This window comes from Cervus elaphus, chromosome 11 (assembly GCF_910594005.1).
Source record: "Cervus elaphus chromosome 11, mCerEla1.1, whole genome shotgun sequence".
In the NCBI taxonomy this organism is placed as follows: domain Eukaryota; kingdom Metazoa; phylum Chordata; class Mammalia; order Artiodactyla; family Cervidae; genus Cervus; species Cervus elaphus.
Window position 1 is genome coordinate 58,461,902 of NC_057825.1, and position 12,678 is coordinate 58,474,579.

The 12,678-nt window shown below is 47.4% G+C and overlaps 1 protein-coding gene across 6 annotated transcripts in view; it reads right to left on the reverse strand.

Moving 5' to 3' along the window:
* CHCHD5 (coiled-coil-helix-coiled-coil-helix domain containing 5) overlaps window positions 1-11,907 on the reverse strand; it is a 66,795-nt gene extending 54,888 nt beyond the window's left edge. For 2 of the 6 annotated variants that reach the window (XR_006343516.1, XR_006343515.1), the window contains exons 1-3: window positions 11,464-11,907; window positions 9,736-9,876; window positions 9,488-9,653 (exon numbers count right to left, since the gene is read on the reverse strand). Coding sequence is in view for 3 of the 6 variants with exons in the window: in XM_043917867.1 (XP_043773802.1) it covers window positions 9,180-9,224; window positions 9,488-9,653; window positions 9,736-9,876; window positions 11,464-11,465 (354 nt within the window). In the remaining 3 variants the exon portion in view is untranslated. Of the gene's footprint in view, window positions 1-5,758; window positions 5,938-9,172; window positions 9,225-9,487; window positions 9,654-9,735; window positions 9,877-11,463 lie in introns of those variants that run through there. The other 4 variants (XM_043917868.1, XM_043917867.1, XR_006343517.1 and 1 more) reach the window with 4 other exon arrangements.
* Between the last annotated feature and the right edge of the window lie 771 nt (window positions 11,908-12,678).

A 12,678-nucleotide genomic window follows, 5' to 3' on the forward strand; every position in this document is an offset into this window, starting at 1 on the left:
CAGCAGCTGTGGTGCATGGGCTTAGCTGCCCTGTGGCATGTGGGATTTTCCTGAACCAGGGATCAAACTCGTGTCCCCTGCCTTCGCATGAAGATTCTTATCCACTGTGCCAGGAGGCAGGTCCTATATCTACTTCATTCAATTAGTACTATTTTATTTGCAGTCTTCTTTTTTAAAGTCTCGCATTTCTGTATGCTGAGAACATACAAGCTTCCCTGGACCAGGTTTCCTGTGGCTTGCGCTCTGCCGGGTACATACTCTTTGGAGTTGCTCTTTTTCTTCATTTTTCCCATCTGCATTTCCCCCTTTTCCTTTCCAGCACCTCACACTGCTGCATCGCAGTTACTTTATCCTCAATGTCATCTCCTGGGAAGTCAGAGATTTTGCCTTGGGGCTATCCACCCATGCTTGGCAGCCAGCACAGCCCAGAGGTGGTGTCCAGGCCTTGGCCCTTGGGAGACTCAGGAGCGTGGGTTCCCCTTATTGCACAAACTTGTCTATGTTCTTGACACTTTTTTACTGCTTAACGCTTTTTAGAGTGACACCCTTTCCTTCTGACTGGCTGAACGGACACACCTTGCGTCCCATAATTTCTGGCCCATCAGAGAAGGCAGAAAGTATGTTATTTGGATCTGACCTTATTTATATGTCACCACCTCACTGGTAAATATTCATTGTGTTAAAAAGAAATACTATCGTGGGCTTCCCTGGTGGCTCAGTGACAAACAATCTGCCTGTCAATGCAGGATACACGGCTCAGATCACTGATCCGGGAAGATCCCACGTTGTCGAGCAATTAAGCCCGTGAGCCACAACTATTGAGCCTATGCTCTAGAGCCTGAGAGCCTCATCTATTGAATCCACGTGCTGCAACTACTGAAGTCCGAGTGCTCCAGGGCCCATACTCTGCATGGAGAAGCCTGTTCACCACAACTAGAGAGTATCCCTCCACTCACTGCAGCTAGAGAATGCCCACACAGCAACGAAGACCGAGCACAGCCAAAAATTAAAATATATATATTGTGACACTCATCGGCTCCCAGAATTTGCAAATTTTGTCTTATCAGGGGCTTCAGAATAGGGTCAAAAACTTTCAGAACCTTATTTCCAAGCAAGTTAGTGTCCAAAAATGTAGTCCATCAAAAATTAGTAATTCCACCAAAGCAGTGGTTCTTGGTTGCATATTGAAATCAATTTTGAAATTGGTATTTAGGGACTTTCCTAGCAGTCCAGTGGTTAAGACCCCAGGCTTTCAATGCTTGGGGTATGGGTTTGATCCCCAGTTGGGGAACTAAGATCCCACATGACTCGAAGCCAAGAAAAAGAAAAAGAATCAATGTCTGGGTCTTTCCCCAGGATATTCTGATTAAACTGGTCTAGAGTGTGGCAACAGAACTTTTTTGAAAAGCAGCACATTTTATGGTAAAAGCTAGCTTGCTTTCTTTCAAGATTGTCCATTTCTTTAGAGATCTGGCTTCTATTTGCACACATTCTGCCTGAAAGTTTTTGATGGTGTAAATGAGGTATTTATCCTTTGAAGATAAATGCTGACTGAACTATTTATTATCATTCACATAGTGAATGATTATCAACTAAGTCAGTATGTTCAGTGACAAGCACAAAATGCTCAGTTGAACCATCAAAGGTGAAAATAATGACCCTTAAAGATGCTGCTTCCTGGTTCATATACTCCTGCCTCATCACCTGCACACTTCTTTGACTGGAATTCTGCCTCCTCAGAATTCTGTTGTCAGCTCACTCAACCACTTCAGCATCCACACAAATTCCCTCAACATTGCTGCCTGCCCCTCCCCACACTCTTTCCAGTGCTTACCCGCTTCATGCCCACCACTTCTCATTGGCCTCCTGGGTTGACTATAGCTATTCCTTGTGAACTGAGTCAAGCATTTTGAAGGCATTCTTACTATCTCAATACTCCCACTGACAGTGGCTGTAGTGTGATGCGGTGATGGCATCAGTAGTGGCAGGCAGCAAAGGTGGTCGGGATAATGGTGGCTGCTGATGAGGCAGCCATGACAGACAGGAGCAGTAGCAGCTGTGGCCACAGAAGTGAATGGTCACAAGGTGGAGCCCACTGAAGAGAACTCAGTGGGTGAAGCAGCCAAGATAGCAGCTCTTTGTTGGAGAACTTTCTACAGAGCTCACCCCAACCAAGTGTGTGGAAAGCAGCAAGTGGCAGGAAATTAAAAACCCAACCCTTTGGGACTTTGCTGGTGGCCCAGTGGTTAAGACTACACACTTCACTGCAGGGGCCATGGGTTCCATCCCTGGTTGGGGAACTAAGATCCTGCAGGTCAAACTAAGATAAAAATAAAAACAAAGCCCATCCCCTTAAGCAGCCCTCAGTCAAATAAACGGTGGGGGTCAGTGTACAGACACCCTCACCACTCGAGTGGGAAACCTATTTCCACCGCTTCCCAGATTTCCAAGAGGATGAAGCTGTTGTGCATGGTGGTAACTTGCTTGCTAATGCACCTCTGATGAGCTGCTTTCCCGTCTGTTTCATTTCCCATGCTCCTTCCAGTGCTTTCTGGGATCATCTCCCAAATCCTTGTTCCAAAGTTTGTTTCTGGGGGAATCCAAGCTAAGATAATGCATCATGAACCGAGGATTATGATTCAAGCACATATGGCACATAACAAAAACAGACCATATGCCAAGCCATCAAGTCTCAACATCTTTCCAAAAGACTGAAATCATGTAAAATGTGTTCCCAGCTCAACTGCAATTAGACAAGGTAACTAGAAAAATCTCTATATGTTTAGAAATTTTAAAACATAATTTTAAACATCTAAGTGATCTGAGATCAGTGAAATAGCTAGGCTTTGAGGAAATTTAAGTGTGCATATTAGAAAAAGGAAAAGGCTGAAAATCAGTGAGCTAAACATTTAAAGACTTCCCTGGTGGCTCAGACAGTAAAGCATCTGCCTACAATGCGGGAGACCTGGGTTCAATCCCTGGGTCGGGAAGATCTCCTGGAGAAGGAAACAGCAACCCGCTCCAGTATTCTTGCCTGGAAAATCCCATGGCTGGAGGAGCCTGGTGGGCTACAAGTCCAAGGGGTCGCAAAGAGTCTGACACGACTGAGCAACTTCACTTCACTTCAAACATTTAAAAAGTAGAAAACAAAATTAAATCCAAGAAAAGGATTTAATAATAAAGAAGAGATTTAAATTAAGAACAAATATAGAAAGAGGGCACCAACAAAGCCAAGAGTAGATTCTGTGAAAAGATTAGTAATAGATAAATTCCTGTCAGGACTGACCAAGGTAAAAAGGAAGGTGGCACAAATAACCAACATCAGAAATGAGAAAGGGGACGTCCCTGGTAGTCCAGGGGTTAAGACTCTGCCTTCCAGTGCAGGGGATGTGGGTTCAACCCACACTTAGTGGGTTCCGGCTAAGATCCCACATTCCTCCTGGCTAAACAGAAGCAATACTGTAACAAATAAAGACTTTAAAAATGGTCCACATCAAAAAAAAAAAAAAAGTCTTGCCCAGAGTCCAGGTGGGAACTAAGATCCCACAAGCCTGGCAGTGCAGTCAAAACAAAAACAAAAACAAAAAAACAACAAAACCGGAAATGAAAAAGGGGCCTTTTGTTACAGATTTGATTAGACCTTAAAAATATAATGAGGATATTAAAAACAAATTAATAGCAATTAAAAAATTCAGATCATGCGAAAAATTCCTAGAAAATATATTTTACCCAAACAGACACAGGAATAGAAACTGTGAAGTTTTTGTGGGCAAATATAGGCAAAAATTCTTTGCAGGCAAATGCCATCAAGAGGCAGTCTTCCCTCTTCCTGCACCTTTAACCTGGGCTGGCCTCATGACTTACTTCGACCAATAGAATGTGGTAAAGGCGGGAACTTTCTTTTTTTTTTTGCTCTCTTGGACCCCTGAGTAAAAGTAAAGTGTTAGTTGCTTAGTTGTTTCCGATTCTTTCCAACCCAATGGATTGTAGCCCACCAGACTCCTCCATCCATGGGACTTTCCAGGAAAGAATACTGGAGTGGGGTGCCAACTCCTTCTCCAGGAACCCTGAGACCCAACTATAAGGAAGCCTGTTATAAGAGAGGCCCCTTAAAGATATTCTAAAACAGTCTCCACTTCCACATTGTTTGTTCTTACCAGTTCTTTTAGTCACTTGGAGAGAACCCCACAGCAGCTTACTCAAATAGAGGGCTAGGCTGAAAACATACACAGAAATCTGAGGGCTCAACCCACAGCCCAGGGAAACTGAAGCTGAGAACAGAAAGCCACCGAGACCCACACCACCCTTACAGGAACCACAGGAAGGGAGAACAATCCACTGTCCACTACCTGGGTTTTCTTGTCTGGGTCTCACATCGTCAACCTTGGCTGCACAGGACTTCCACTCTGGCTCCTAATCCAACTAACAATGCCCTTTGTTTCAGGAATCAAATCCCCTGGAGAGACTCCCCGCTCATTTTTCCAAGCCAAAGTGCAAGCTTTAGGATCTGGTCAGCACTGTAACGAGTCCCCTCAAAAGAGGAATAACTTATCTGAATAGTGAAGCTGGATGCAGGCTCTGGACTCGCTCTCTCCTGCACACCTGCCCATCTACCCTCTGCCCTTTAGGACTTGCCTCTGCAGGAAGATGGATCAACCAACTATGCCTGTGGAGCCTGTGATCCTGAAAACAAACACAGAGAAGCTGCAGTAGCCACAGCTGGCATCTACCCATCCCCTGAGCACACTCTCCTGTGTGCTGAAGGCTGCTCACTTCATTCCCTGCTGCCCTCTGCTCAGGGTTCTTCTGCTGGTGGGAGGGCACCTGACCACATACCAGGCAGTCAATGCCTGTGAAAACATCCCTCAACGTCAGATGGGAAGCTGGTGTACATACACCCCAATTTCCTTGCCCCTGGGAAGGGGAAACTGAGGGATGTTCTTTGCTATCTCCCAGAAGTCCCAGGTGGGACAGAGCCTCAGGAATAATTGGCTTGATGATGCACCTTTTATCGGCTGCCTTCCTGTCTACTACCCCTTGGTGTTTTCTGGAATCATGCCCCCCAGACACTACCTGCATTCACATTCTGTTAGACCCTTTGTTGTTGTTGCTTTAATCACTCAGTCATGTCTTGACTCTTTTGAGACCCCATGGACTGTGGCCTACCAGGTTCCTCTGTCCATGGGATTTCCCAGGCAAGAATACTGGAGTGGGTTGCCATTTCCTTCTCCAAAGAATCTTCCTGACCCAGGGATTGAACCAGTGTCTCCTACATTGGCAGGAGGATTCTTTACCACTGAGCCGAGGAAGCCAGGGTTAGATCCTGGAAGGATGGAAACCATGACAGAAAAGAAGTCCAGGGTGGCAAACCCTAAGCCAAATCCTTCAATGCAGATGTTTTCAATACAAAAGCAAGTATTTTTACCTACACTGCCTCATGTCTGTGTCTATCACCCAGCTGGTTCTGAACTCAGGCGGCAAGGAGGTATGTTATTTATTGCCCCCAAAGCCTCAAGGAAACACTCAGTGAAGACTTGGTAAATGCTAGAGTTAAAGGGAGAGAGAGCTCTTCTCCGTATCTGTGCAGCAGGAACCAGGAAGCGGATGTTGGCAGAGCCGAGGACAGAAAAGGGGTTGTCTTAACCCTGGTGAACAGTTGGCGTGGCTTGGCCGGTGCCCCAGGACCCCTTTGGTACACTAAGTTAAGGTGGGGAAACAGGACCCCCTCAGGTGCTGAAGGCAGGACTCAAGCCTGGTATACAGTCTTTATACAGTCTTTATTGTGAATCTTGATGTCCAGGGAAGCCAGGCCCACATCCAGGGCCCTCAGGACTCCACCTGGCCATTCTTCAGGGGCGGGGACATCCTGTGGCCAACCACTCATGTCCAGTTTTCCTATAATCCGAAGGGTCCTCAGGAGGCAGGAAGTGGGTGTGCCTGAGGAAAAAGAGACATCAGCATCTACCAGCACCTCTAGTGTGCCTGGCTGGCCCTGGGACCACGCTGGGGAGACTGTAGACACAGCAAAGGCTGCCCTGGCAGAGCTCAGACTGGAGGGAAAGGGCGTCAGGTGATGACCTCAGCTGTCTGTCACGTGAACACCTCGGGAGCAGGGAAACTGTCACTGGGGGCAGAAACGCAGCATTCTGTTGGGTTTACAGAGGACCTGCTGTGTACATACAGGATTGTGACAGGTTCCAGGGACCCAGCAGTGGAGGCAGACACACATCTCTGACTCCAGGGAGGGACAGATAACAAGTGAACAAAAATTTGTCAGCTGATAATTCCCATGAAGAAAACTACGGACTTCCCCAGTGGTTCAGTGGTTAACAGTCTGCACTTCCAGCTTCCACTGCAGGGGGTACAGGTTTGATCCCCGAGTCAGGGAACTAAGATTCCACATGCCTCTCAGACAAAAAAAAAAAAAAAAACAGAAAACGGAAAGAAAAGACAAAATAACTACATCAAGGTGAAGAGCAGAGGTATGTGGTGTGTGTGTATGGGGGTACAAGTAGCACTTTATGCTGTCAGCTAAGCTAACACGAGATGTCTTTATACCATGTTGTACTAAATGAGCCTGTGCGTTTGCTATTTTGGAGACCAGAGGATACAGGAGGCCTGAATCTCAATGCACCCAATCAAAGAGGAAAAGCTACAACTGGGATGTTAAAACAGGGAAGGAGAGGACACTGAGGAGGAGCTGGGTGTGGGGTTAATTACTTTGAGTGCACTGGAGAACCACCTGGCTTTAAAGGAGCAGATGTGACCCAATTTCTGTTTTTAAAAGCTCCTCTGGATATCGCTTATGTGTGGAATCTGAAAAATGGTACAAATGAACTTATTTACAGAACAGGAATAGCTCACAGATGTAGAAAACAAACTTATGGTTACCAAGAGGAAAAGGGAAGGGGGGATAAACTGCAATAAAACACATTGTGTGTGTATACGTATATATATATACACGTGTATACACACACACACACACACACACACACACACACACACAGACGAAAAAAATCAGTGATAGTCGCTCAGTCGGTCCAACTCTTTGCAACCCCATAGACTGGCTCCTCTGTCCATGGAATTCTCCAGCCAAGGCTATTGGAGCGGGTTGCCATCCCCTCCTCCAGGGGATCTTTTCCACCAGGGATTGAACCTCTGTCTGTGTCTCCTGCATTGCAGGCAGATTCTTTACTGTCTGAGCCACCAGGGAAGCCCATATACATATATATATATATATATATGAATGAAACAGATAACCTACTGCATAGCACAAAGAACTCTGCTCAATACTCTGTGATGACCTATATGAAAAAAGAATCTAAAAAAGCGTGGATATATGTTTATGTTTAACAGATTCACTTTGCTGTACAGCAGAAACTAACACAACACTGTAAGTCAATTATTTATCAATAATAATTAAAAAAACAAACAAATAAAAAGCTCGTTTGGCTTCAAGGGGAGAGTAGACTTGAGGAGCAGGGCAGGGGTGACCACAGGAAGATGAGGGAGAGGCTTGGTTGCTCACTCAGGGAGGGAGGGAGGGAGGAACTGGCCCTGAGATGGGAAGATGAGGTCTTTGGTCAGATGCCCAATAACTTGAAAGAAACGTCACCAACATATGATTAATAAACTAGTATAAATATTATGCAGTCCTTACTGAATATTTTTTGGAAAGAATTAAGTCTGTCTCACAGATGACTCAATTAGGATTTGAACTCATCTCTGCCTTATGAAAAAAGCCCACTGACTACAGGACTTGGTAGAAGGGCCGCTCCCCAGTCTTTAGCAAAGAACTCCTCTGAAACTGGCAATAGGAGGGAAGCAGTTACAAGGGGTAAAATATAAGCCATAGTGGAAGGAGCTCAGGGATCCTGGGAGGATAGAGATAGGCCACAAGGGGAGGTTTCCTGAGGGAGGGAACATCTAAGCTGGAAATGGAATGAGTCAGATGGAGTAGGAAAGGGCAGTCCAGGCAGAAACAGTGAGACAGAAGCCTGGAAACAGGTGAGTTTAATGGGCATTTGAATAACTGCAGGTTCACTGGGGTGGGAACACAGGGCTTGAAGGGAATATGGGGAGAGGGACGGTCAGAGGCCACATTCTGCAGGGCCCTGGAGGCTGTGCCAGAGTCGGGGAGGAGGGGTAGACTAGACCTGATCAACATAAGAGACATGAAAAGGTTTCTTTTTTTCATTTTATTATTGAAGTATAATTGCTTTACAATGCTGTGTTAGTTTCTGCTATACAACAAAGTGAATCAGCTATATATACACCTATACGCCCTCCTTCTTGAGCCTCCTTCCCACTCCCCCATGAAAAGGTTTCTTAGTAAAGTGGTACATTATCAGATTTCCTCTGGAATCACCCTGGGACCATCACAGAGAATGGACTGAAAGAGCTAAGACAGAGCATGGAAGCCTAAGAGAAGGCTTCTCTTCTGGGTTCAAGAAGAGAAGATGGTGCCCCAAGAACTGAGAGAGGGGGACAAATAAAGGGGGATTGAGAGGGAACTGGTGAAAGATCTGACTTTTACCTTCAGAGCTCGAAGTCCAGTGGAGGAGACAGTAAACATCTAAACCACCATTTCTCAACTTTTCTTTTTTTAAGATTACTGCTCCCCCTTCACCCAAGGAGTCTTTTTAGAACATTCAAAAAAAAAAAAAGCACCCATCCATGACATTTTAATACCATAGATATATTGTGCATCTGCTTATGTACTGTATACATTAAAACCAGTTATGATTTTTTTGCCCCATCCCTGCAGAGCTGAGAGGCAGTGAGGAGGAGAGAGAGGGGGCATGGGTAAGGGAGGAGGCAGATGGGGTCAGCCTGGAAAAGAACACAGAGAACCAGCAGAAAGCTGGGATTCTGTTCTCAATGTGGATGGGAAGCTGCTAAAGAACTTTAGACAAAGATGTAATGTGATTAGTTTTCAGTTCCTAAATGTTCGCTCTGGCCACTGCATGGAGACAAGGTAAGAGGGGGGCTTCCCTGTGGTTCAGTGGTTGAGAAACCCCCTTGCAATGCGAGGGACACTAGTTCACTCCCTGATCCAGGAAGATCCCACATGCTGTGGAGCAACAAAGCCTGTGGGCCACAACTACTGAGCTTGTGCTCTAGAGCCTGGGAGCCACAACTACTGAGCCTATGCGCTGCAACTACTGAAGCCCGAACATCTAGAGCCTGTGCTCTGCAAGAGAAGCAACCACCACCGCCAAAACCTTAAAAAAAAAAAGAAAATCTTTAGAAAGGTAAGAGGGGATTCAGGGAGACCAGGGAGAAGGCTGGGGCAGGTCTCCTGGTGGTGGAGGTGGCTGGACTAAAAGCAGGGGCTATGTAAGGGGTAAGAGAGGACTGTGTTCTGATGTCCTGGGGTCAGGATGCATGGTGAAGCTCTGTGTGGGGCTGAGGGTGACTCCCTGGTCTTTACTCTGAGCAACCAGAAGGATGACAGGGTGGGATGAACTGCTGAGCCCCAGCTTACCTCCAAGGTGGAGGGTCTGTGTGTCGGCTGCACCTGCTCCGCACACTGCAGGAATCGGCGCACGTGCTCCGCACAGTTGCCCACGGCGGCTTCATTCTGTCGAAGACATTCCTCAAAGGCCTTGAAAGGCTCCAAACAGGCCTGGCGGATCTGACGGATGATTGGGCTGCGGGATGCAGGGCATTTCAAGCCAGGGAGACTTCCACGCCGCTGCCCACCCCCATTGTCCCGTACTAGCCCACACTCACTGGGCGGACGTGCACTGGGCAATGCTCATCTTAAGGTGGTGACAGTCTCGCTGCCATGACTCCGGCTTGGCTGCCACACACTGGCCATACTGCTCCAGCTCCCGGCCGCAGTAGCGAGCAGTGATCTCCAGGGCTGCCTGCCTGTGGGACATAATACACTAGGAAAATTCCAGGCAGAAGGCAAGAAAGGGAGTACTCAGGGGCAGGCACTTGGCCCATTTTGTTCATGGCTGTACCCACTGTAAAAAACACTGGGCGCTGTACCCTCAGTGTTCAGTACATAGTGAGTGTTCAAAAATTATTTGTTGAATAAATGAAAGTGTATGTGTGTACCATCCCATTTTAGATACTGTAGAAGACAAGCTATTAATGTTTCTTGTACCAATGCATCCAATGAAAACATTAAGACACAACAGAATAACTGAAAAAACTGCCTATAGTTTTACTGTTCAAGTATTCATATTTGTACACTGCTTTTAGCTATTACCATTAGGAAAGAAAAAGCAAAATCATTTCTAAAACTAAACTAAAATTTAAAATTCTGTTCTTAAAGACTTTCTGAAAAGAAATGACACTACATGTTCTTACTGTCACATCAAAAAGATGGTTCTGCTTGTTTGTGACCTTTCCTAAGTTAACAAACAATAAATAAGAAACACTTTTTTAAAAAGGGAGGTAGTTCTGATCAGAGTCAGGAGTGGGACTGGGGTCGGGTAAATCTGAAAGTTTGAAGATTCCTGGAAAAGGGCCAAGGAGTAGAGAATTAAGCATGAGCCTTGGGGATTGTGGAGCAGGCTGGAAGCTTCTGGGGAGATAGTGAAGGCCCTGGAAAAAAAAGTTGGATTATGGATTATCTAAGGCAGGTTTTAAGGGTCCTGGAAGAAGGGTCTTGGAGTCCCAGCAACCCCCAGTTTAGGCCTGGGAATCATGCAGAGAAGTCTTAGGGCCTTAGGACTAGCACCTAGAGTTCTCTGAGAGAACCTGGGAGCACTAAATGAGTCTGAAGGTCCTAAAAGTGAGGTTTAGAGGTCCAAGGGGTGACTTCTTGGGTCCTGGGGAAGGGTCTCTTGACCAGAGGATCTTAGAGATGAGGCCTGAAGACAGGGGTACTGAAAGTGAGACTTGAAGCCCTGGGGCGGATTTTGCGGTCCTGGGGGAGGCCTCGGGGTCCTAGGGGCATGACCTGGAGGCCATGGCTGAGGCCGAGGCTCTGGGGTAAATCTGGAGGGTTCTACAATTGAGCTTTTCCCAGTTTCAGGAACACGGTCTGGAAATCCAGAGTGAGATCAAAGATGTCTAAGAACAAGTCTGTGGGCCTTATAGGTTAACTCTGAAGTACTGGACAGATCTGAAAGGTTCAACAGGTACGGTCAGATAATCCAGGGCGAGGAATATGGAGCTCTAAGGACAAGTTTATTAAAAGTCCTAGAGCTCCTGAGACACTCCGGAGTGGTAGGGTTACAAGGTAAGTGACCAAACCTGGGGTTTCAGAGGCAAACTTTGGGGTGTTAAGAGACTGGACCCGAAAGAGGAGTGTAATTTAAACGCTCAGAGGGCTCTATGAACACGCAGAGAACTAGGGCCTGTGAAGGACTGAGCTGAACCCTGAGGCTCGAATCTTCAGGGAACAGGGAAGTCAGTCCTTCCCGGTGTTCTGGCCTAACTCCAGAGCACTGGGAAGAGGAGGAGTACAGGGGTAGGTACGGAGTAGGCGCTCCAGCTACTCACATTCTGAGGCCGATGCTGGAGGAGGATCAATGAGGGAGAATAGTCCCGCCTTTTCCGATATCAAGTTGTCATGGCGGCGCCCAGCCCAGCCTCCTTGACTTCTAGTTTCGGTCGGTCGCAAAGCAGACAGGAAGGTCCCTTCCCATCAGGCCCAGTCATGGCGGCGCCCTGCGTAGCGACTTCCGCCTCCGGCAGGCTGGGGTACTTGACGCCCTTCTGTTTCCGGCTTGCCCTGGCTGCGTGAGGAATTCCCCGGAAGTACTTGGAGGTATCGCGGTACCGCCGCCATACTGGGAGTGCCGTGCCGGTTTGCGGAACGCCGGGAGTTCGCCGCCGCCGATCGCTCTGTAAGCCTCCCGATTGGAGCTGGTGGCGAGCGGCTTCCGCTGCTGCGACCCCTCAACATGCTGCTGTTCGTTGCTTGGTTGGGTTCTGTGGCTGCCGGCTGCTGAGCGCTCGGACGCGGAACCTGTCCCCTGAGGCCGCGCTGCACCTTCTGTCTGCGCATGCGGACGTCCGCTACTACGGAGGCTGGTCCTGCGCATGGCCGAGTGGGCGGGAGGGGCGAAGTCACCCCAAGAGCTGCACTAGGAGACCTGGAAGTCTCCTTTACTCAAGCTGGGTTACCCAGGCCTTGACCACTACCCAGGGCATTTACACTTGAATCTAAGGACGGACGTGAGTTTTCATCTCGGTTCTCTGCCGCCATGGGGGAATTAGTTACTTCTCTGTAATTCTTCATGTTATGACTACTTCCGCCTCCTCGGTGTGTCTTCAGGTGTGGAGGCTCTGTGTGAGTAATCCCTTGGTTAGACAATTGAGTATCAGTCCTGCTGTCTCGTACACAGAGGTGTTCCCAGCCAAAATGAATGTAAAATGCAGTTAATCATAATGTCTAAAAGAAATAATAGTCGTTTGTGAGCAAGTGACAATTGCTTGGGCTTCTCTGGTGGTTCAGCGGTTAAGAATTCACCTGCAATGTAGGAGACCCAGGTTTGATCCCTGGGTCAGGAACATCCCCGGGAGGAGGGCACAGCAACCCATTCCAGTATTCTTGACTGCAGAATCTCATGGATAGAGGAGCCTGGCCGGCCACAGCCCACGGGTCGCAAAGAGTCGGACACACTGAGCAACTGAGTGATGCACACGTTTAGCGTGCCTGACAATTGCTTGGAGTCTCCGAATGTTACCCAGCTGAAACAGCACAGTTCAGAT